This window comes from Mustela nigripes, chromosome 3 (genome assembly GCF_022355385.1).
Source record: "Mustela nigripes isolate SB6536 chromosome 3, MUSNIG.SB6536, whole genome shotgun sequence".
In the NCBI taxonomy this organism is placed as follows: Eukaryota; Metazoa; Chordata; class Mammalia; order Carnivora; family Mustelidae; genus Mustela; species Mustela nigripes.
Genome location: NC_081559.1, coordinates 104,314,473 through 104,322,838, shown reverse-complemented (window position 1 = coordinate 104,322,838; position 8,366 = coordinate 104,314,473). Strand labels below are relative to the sequence as shown.

The following is an 8,366-nucleotide window of genomic DNA, read 5'->3' as shown; positions in this document are numbered from 1 at the left end:
CTAACCCACTGAGCCACCCAGGCGCCCAAGAAATAAGTTTTATAACACAAGCCTGCACACACATATATGTATGTAAAGATAATTGAAATAATTCATAAGGCAGTACCTAACCTTTCTATTTAGATTTTTTTAATGCTTTTCTGACCCACTAAATTGATTTTGTTGCCTTCTTAAAGGTCACATTCAGAGTTTGAAAACTACTGCTTTACAGAATATCCTCATCCTCAGAGTCACTGAGTATAGAAGGCTCATGGTTTCTGTATCTGCCTTACATTATGTGTGTGTTGGCCATTAGAACTCCCATCTTCTATGAATTGCCTGTTCACATGTTTTCCCTTTCTTATTGTTGTCTTTTCTGAAAACTTTTTTTCTGCATTTTCTGGGACGTTATTTTGTAAATGTTTTCCCAGATTACAATATAGCCATTGTTTTCCTCAGTTTTATATTTGGAAAATGTTTCAAGGCTACAGGCAGGTAGAAAGAACATTACCAACAGCTCTGCCCCTCGCCTGGATTCACGTGTTACTAACATCCTGACACATTATCTTCATCTCTTTACTTGTCCTCTAAACACTTCATTGTTTTGCTGAGCCTTTTGAAGAAAGTGATAGTCGTAATACTTTAAATACTTCATCATAAATTTAAGAATAGAACCTTGTCTACGTAACAACAGTATAGTAGTTTATAATGTACTGTCCCTCTGCATACATCCTCAGTAGTCACAAAATGTCTTTAGTTATTCTCTACCCATTCTGGAATCCAATCGAGGTTCATGCATTGTATTTGGTTTTAGCTTTTCAGCCTATCTGTAACAATCTTCTTGCCCATTTTTGCTTAATTGTTTTGCTTTTCTTGACTTTGGCTTTTTTAAAGAGTTCAGGTCAGTTGTCTTATAGAAAGCTTGCTGCTTAAGGAGATGCACTAAAATTTACCATATCCAGCATTGCTGTTGCATAATAAAGGTGCCATTTCCCCCTCTCACCCCAGTTTTGACGGTTAGCTCAGTACTTTCAGCATTCTGGGATTACTAGGTAAAATAGGTAAACGTGTTTGGAATTTTTTTTTTTTTTTTTTTTTTTAAATCTCTATACCCAACATGGGGCTTAAATTTAACAAGCTCTGAGATTAAGAGTCACATGCTCTATCAGCTGAGCCAGCCAGGTGCTCCTGGCTTTTGGTTTTGGCTTTGGTTTTTTGTTTGTTTAGTCACTTGACTGTATTTTAAATCCCTTCTCAGAAGGTTTATATCAGTTAATTATGTGGCACAGTAAGTTTAGTATCATAATGTGTCTCTTCTACTCCACCATCTTTCCCCTCCCTATTAAGAGAGAGGAGTATAAAGAATTTTCGGGCATACAAATTTTTACCAAAATCTTCTTGTTGTAGATAATTAAACAGTGGGCGTGTCCACGTTGCTAGTTAGTGGCACTGTTGGTGCTAGAAATGAGCCTTCTGATCATTGGATGTTTTCTGTTTCCATAATTTGTATTACCAGTTTTGATCCATTTCCAAAGATATGCTTAAATGTAAAATTGTGAAAGTTTCCCATTATTACTAATAATTAGAACCACAGGGTGGAAATATTTGTTTTTCCAACCCTCCTAGGTTTTCCGGCTGGGACCCTGTAAATTTAATGTCCTGCTTTTAGGCAAATAGAGGAGGGCAAAGGACTTTTTGTTGTTTACTACTTCCAGTTGCTTTCAGCTTAAAGTAATCCTTATGCCAACATGGAATATTTGGGGATGGCATATTCTGCCACCCTACAGGAACATTTGTGCTCTTGACAGACTTTTTGTAGAGCATTTATGAATTATTTCTTCATAGCAACCCTATGAGAGTGATTATTTTGTCCCCATTTAATAGAATGAAAAACTGAGGTTTATTGTTACTTACCTAATTGTCACAGCTGCACTCCAAACTTGGGCATTTGGATGCTAGAACCCATGCTCTTATTACTAAGGTGATGAGGGCAGGAGTGCGGAGGGCAGGAATCAAGGACATGTATTTCAGAAGATGTTGACAGCGTCCCTTTGCCATCCGTTATGAAGATGATCAGTCATTAGTAAACATGAAAATGAACACATTATTTTATTGATTAGCTTGGCAACACTGAGGACTTAGTTTTTTTCCAGTTCTTATATACAAAGTGAGAATTAGATGACCTGGATTGTTTGCGAAACATCGCACTATCTGCTAGGCATTGTGAATACATGAATAAAATGACTATCAGTGAAATTGGTAATGAGTAAAGGACTGTGGGCCTTACCAGATGTGATAAATTACCTTACCAGATGTGGGCCTTACCTTCATGTGGTAAATTCCAGCTGCATTGGTAATGTATTTTTCATGTAATCAAAATTCTAGGAATACCTCAAAATCAAGGCATGTCCTGCCTATTTTGGATCTTTTCTTTCTAATATATTTCATTTTCACATAATCTTTACACCCAGTGTGAGCTCAAACTCAGAATCCCAAGATCAAGAGTTGCATGCTGTACTGACTGAGCCAGCCAGGCGCCCCAGATCTTATCTTTTCCCATAACAGCCCCTGCACAGTGCATTGAAGTTAGAATAATGTTACTCAGTAATGGGCCTAATGTACATTATTTAAATTAATGACATTTTAGGACTTTCCAGACCCATTAGAATTTAATCATTCTACTTTTTGTGGTGGGTTTTCCATTGCAGACTGGAAATAGTAAAGGCTATGCCTTTGTGGAGTTTGCATCTGAAGATGTTGCCAAGATAGTTGCTGACACGATGAACAACTACCTTTTTGGTGAAAGACTCTTAAAATGTAAGTGCTTTTCTCTTACCTGTGGGATTGTGTGGTTGCCTCCTGCTGGTGCATGGCTCTGCTGAGAAGGACAGATTGCTTAGCTCCTTGGATATCCCACTTCGTCTCTGGGATGATTCTCCTAAGTATTTAAGTGCAAGGATATGAGCACATTTTCTAGAATTGTAAAACCTTCCAGAGTGAGAGCCATTTTAACGCTAAGATGGAATTGGGACAAGTTACTACATTGGCAACTGACCTATCTCTAATGGAATATGGAAGGCTTCCCTGAGGAGGTATCATTTCGGTTGAAACCTGAAGATTAGATAGGAGTGAGCCAGGGGAAGGGAATTATCATCTCTGGCTTAATGGGACAGCTAAAAAACCAGAGGTGACCAACCGTACTTAGTTGCCTGTGAAGGAATGTGAGGAGAATAGGAGATAGAGGAGGTCAGGTTACTGAAGGCCTTAAAAATCTGGGAGTTGATAGGGGTACCTCGGTGGCTCCGTCATTGAATGTCTGCCTGAGATGGAGCCCCACATCTGTCTCTCTGCTCAGCAGGAGGTCTGCTTCTCCCTCTCCCACTCCCCCTGCTTGTGTTCCCTCTCTCACTGTCTTTCTCTGTTAAATAAATAAAGTCTTTAAAAAATCTGGGAGATGAGAATATATCCTGAGGGCAGTGGAAAGCCACCAATAGATTCTAGATAGGAGTCTACGGCCATACCACCCTGAACGCGCCCGATCTCGTCTGATCTCGGAAGCTAAGCAGGGTCGGGCCTGGTTAGTACTTGGATGGGAGATTCTAGATAGGATAACATCAAAGGCAAGAAATCACATTTGAGAGTCCATCTAAACAACATTGGCTGCAGCTCTTTCACAGGAGAAACTATGAGGAGTAGAGGGGAGACAACACCAGCTTAGTTTATCCTACAGAAAGTGGAGCTGCCCACTTTGCATTCCCAGAGCTTCCCTGTCTATAGCTTGGTGCCTCTGGAGGCAGAGTTAACTTTTGGCTTCTCTGTGCTGATGGTGGAGTGTGTGACCATACTAGGTGTCCAAACCACAGACATCTGTTCACGTAGCTGATGAGCTGCCCACATAGCATCTCTCTCTCTCTCTCTCTGTTCCTGTTGTTGTGACAGAATCCTAGTGGCCTCATGAGGTCATGGGTTCATTTCACACATAGAAAGCGTGGCTCTTGCCAGGAGGAAATGAGCCAAATAGGTGGCCTAAGATGTGTCAGGGGACCACATTGGTAGGATCAGTGCTATGCTATATTCTGAACCCTGGTATGAGTTCAGATGGAAGATTAGCCTCATTGTCTTTTTTTTTTTCCTGAATGGAAGTAGTGTATTTTGGAGGCGAGCCCAGGAGAATACAGGTAGGGAGTAGAGAAGTGAGAGGAGCAGGAAGTTGTTGAGGGTGTGTTAGCGAGCACATTACCTCTCAGGTAGCTGGGCTCCATCCTGCCGGGTAACACAGGGAGACAGAATAATTCTATCTGACAGGCAAGGGAACTAGGGTTTTTATCTATCAACTCCCCATCCGCCATTGGTTGAGGGTTGATGCAAGTGTTCTGGCCTGCCTTGCACATGGTCGCAGTATTCTTTCATAGCCTGAAAAGGGCCCTTAAGCAGAGAGGTAGAGATAACCGGTAAGCTAGCTGAGTCCTAGAGAGGTATGCAGAGATGAGATAAGTGATTCCTTGTGGTACAGCAGGTCACACAGCCTGAGATCCTGCTAGCTAGCTTCTCAGTGTCTTGACACCAGCAAGACATTCCTTTATACAACTCCTCTTGTGCATTTACATGTTTCTAGCTCCTGGAACAGTTCTTGGCATTTTTTAAGTAGATACTTAATAATAATTGTTGGCTGAATGCCTTTATTTTAGGTCCCTAATTTATTGTTTCAGTCTTCTCCATGTAAACGAGAGACATCATCTTGATGATTTGATACTGGTGAAAACTTCAAAATCTTCTCTTTGCCACTTGGTTGAAAACTTCTTTCTTTCTTTTAAATGTAGGTCATTTTATACCACCTGAAAAAGTACACGAAGAACTTTTTAGAGAGTGGCATGTTCCATTTAAAAAGCCATCATATCCAGCAGTGAAACGGTATAATCAGAATCGGACCCTTCTTCAAAAGCTACAGATGGAGGAGCGATTTAAAAAGAAGGAAAAATTACTCAGGAAGAAATTAGCTAAAAAAGGAATTGATTATGATTTTCCTTCACTGGTAAATACTGCTTCCCAAAATGTTTTTTGTGTTTTTTTTCTTGGGGTGGGCTTTGTACCTCATTAGCTATAAAACATATTTACGGTTTTATACATAATAAAGTGTCTAGCCCAGTATTCATCATGTGCTAGGCCTTGCCTAAATTTTTGAAACACTGCATTGTAGGTTCTTTTTTCCCCAACTAAAGATTTTACTTATTTATTTTAGAGAGAGTGCACACAAGTTGCGGGGTGGAGGGGGTGAGAAGCAGATGCCCTTTCAGGACCCCAAGATCGTGACCTGAGCTGAAGGCAAATGCTTATTAACCAGCTGCGTACCCATTATGCACCTGCACTGTAGGCCCTTTCTAAAAGTTAGTTAGAGCAGATCCATTATACAGAAGAGGAAGCTCTTGAAAGGAATTAGCTTAGAGTGCCTGGGTGGCTCAGTTGGTTATCCACCAACAACCCATGGGAACCATTTGGGAGCTGGGATGATGAAGCTGGAAACCAGGCATTCGAGAAAGCTTCTCAGTAGCCCATTTGCTGCTTTGTGTGAAAGCCCTGCTTCATGATCTAATCCTGAACTTGCCCAGATTGGGGCCTGCCTTTTCACATTCTTCTGGTACACATTTCTGATTCAGCTTTCTGTGTGGCCAGCTCCAGGTTTTGGACCCACTTCAACCTCTGCAGCCTGTGCCCATTCCTTAGTTAGGCCCCCCTTCCAGTTTTGCCCTTAAGATCGTGCGTTCTGCTTTTTAAATTGAAATGCTATGTCATTTGAGGATAATTTACTGATAATATATGTGAGGCTCTAATGGTAAGTTAAAAATGTAAATTTTTTTTTATTCATTTGTTCAAAACTTTTTTTATGTTCATTTAAGATTTTACATAAAAAGGAGAAAAGAAATGCTTCAAACACTGGTCTTCAGAAATCTACAAATAGCCAGGTAAAATTTTGTTTATTTGTCATATTACATGCCAGATATTAGGAAAAGATAAATGGGGAAATATATTCAGGACTACTATTGCTGATAAACATGCAGGTTGATGAAGTCCCTTAAAATTTATTTAAGGTCTTATCAAAGAAGAAGAAGAAGAAAAAGGTTTCAAAGGTTTCACATACTCCTACCACTCCTGAGAAGACTGTGGATAGCCAGGTAAAATTGTTCTCAGTATTCTGGAAATGAGATGTTCTAAAAGTGATTTGAAAGAGGAAAAGCAGGGGTACCTAGCTGGCTTGGTCAATGGATTTTGCAACTCTAAATCTCACGACTATGAGTATACCACATAGGGTGTAGAGATTACTTTTAAAATAAATGATTTTTTTATTTTTTTATTTTTTTTAAAGATTTTATTTATTTATCAGAGAGAGAGAGGGGAGAGAACGAGCACAGGCAGACAGAATGGCAGGCAGAGGCAGAGGGAGAAGCAGGCTCCCCGCCGAGCAAGGAACCTGATGTGGGATTCGATCCCAGGACGCCGGGATCATGACCTGAGCCGAAGGCAGCTGCTTAACCAACTGAGCCACCCAGGCGTCCCATAAATGATTTTTTTAAAAAAAGATTTTATTTGAGAGAATACAAGTTGTGGTAGCAAACACACACACACACATCCCACCCCCACCCCCCCACACACCCATGTTGGACTCAGTCGAGAACCCTGGGGCAAAGGCTTCAAACAGACGCGTAACTGACTAAGCCACCCAGGTGACCCAGTAGATACTGTTGTTTTTTTTTTTTTAAGATTTTATTTATTTATTTGACAGACAGATCACAAGTAGGCAAAGAGACAGGAAGAGAGAGAGAGGAAGGGAAGCAGGCTCCCCGCTGAACAGAGAGCCCGATGCGGGGCTCTATCCCAGGATCCTGAGACCATGACCTGAGCCGAAGGCAGAGGCTTAACCGCTGAGCCACCCAGGCGCCCTGACCCAGTATATCCTTTTTTTTTTTTTTTTTTTAAAAAAAAAAAAAAAGGAGAACCAGTTTGTGCTCCTGGCACTTTAGTAAAATTGCAGATTTTACCTTGTGATTGTTTTGGTAAATGATTGCTGGTGATTTAGCAGATATAGTGAAGTTAGCAAACATTATTGTGAGTTTACTGCATTGTTTGCCTTTCAGCAAAGTGACTGAGTCAGTAGGGAGAACTGAGGCTGCTATCTTTATAAATGTAGCAAGTCTAGTTTTCTATCTAATAGCCTATAATGGAGTATATTGTGTGCAGCTGTATCACCAAAAGGGGTAAACAAGCCTAAAATAACAGGGCAGTTGGGGTGGGGGTAAACTCATTCCTAATACCTTTCTATATTCCTGTATTACAACCTTTTACTTGTTGAATCCAGGGCCCCACACCAGTTTGTACGCCAACATTTTTGGAGAAACGAAAATCTGAAGTGGCTAAGATGAACGTTGATGATAAAGATAATGAAATAATTTTCAAACAGCCCATACCCAGTGTAAAAGAAGAAACACAAGAGACTCAGACACCTACACGTTCAAGAAAAAAAAGACGAAGGAAAAGCAGTCAGTGATTCTGAATGTATTCTATTTCTTCTGAAAAATGTGGTTTTAGTGTGAGGGCTAATTCTGTGTATTTAACTAGATGCAGTGGAGTGCAACCATTGACAAGATTCTTAGAGGGAAAACTTGTCAGTTCAAGGCCGTACGGAAAGCAGTCAGTAGCTGCTTACCTGCCCTTGCTGAGATGCGCGGGTGTCTAGCTTGCCGGAGCCAGGCTCATGCTGCCTCTTTGTCCTGGTCTCTAGTTTTCTTTGCAGATTTCATAGCTGTCTTTAATTACTCTGCCCGGATAGAAAATCACCATTTACTGCAGCTTTCCTTGTTACCATCAAATAAAAAAAATAAAATCTTGACCATCTACATGGTTCTCTGTTGGGCGTGCACGTTTAACCCATAAGGGCATTTCAACGTGTGCTTCAAATTGAAAGTTAAATTACATGGAGAGAGAAGTACATGTGTGTGATTATTTTTACCATGTTAAGTTAGTTTTTGATGGGTTAGCAAGATTTAATAACCCATCATTTTGTCTGTATCATGGATGTGGGATTGTATTTCAACAATCAGTGATCAGCAAATAAACTTTCTACAATTCATTTGTATGCAGATGGGGCTTCGATTTTTTTTTTTTAATTTCTAGTGTAATTAACATACAGTGTTAATGTTAGTTTCAAGTGTACAATACAGTGATTCAGCACTTCATACATCACCCAGTGCTTCTCCTCCTTCCCTCTGGTAACCATTGGTTTGTTCTCTATTGTTGAGAGTCTCTTTCATGGTTTGCCTCTTTTTTTTCCTCTCTCTTTGCTTATTTGTATTGTGTCTTAAATTCCACATATGAGGGACGCCTGGGTGGCTCAG

The 8,366-nt window shown here is 40.4% G+C and overlaps 1 protein-coding gene across 1 annotated transcript in view; it reads left to right on the top strand.

The window, feature by feature from the left end:
• The window catches only part of NIFK (nucleolar protein interacting with the FHA domain of MKI67), an 11,724-nt gene extending 3,613 nt beyond the window's left edge, over positions 1–8,111 (top strand). The window contains exons 3-7 of the mRNA XM_059392832.1: positions 2,688–2,796; positions 4,800–5,011; positions 5,874–5,939; positions 6,066–6,149; positions 7,331–8,111. Of these exons, the coding sequence (XP_059248815.1) occupies positions 2,688–2,796; positions 4,800–5,011; positions 5,874–5,939; positions 6,066–6,149; positions 7,331–7,519 (660 nt within the window). The 3' untranslated portion in view covers positions 7,520–8,111. The remainder of the gene's footprint in view (positions 1–2,687; positions 2,797–4,799; positions 5,012–5,873; positions 5,940–6,065; positions 6,150–7,330) is intronic.
• The last annotated feature ends 255 nt before the right edge of the window (positions 8,112–8,366 follow it).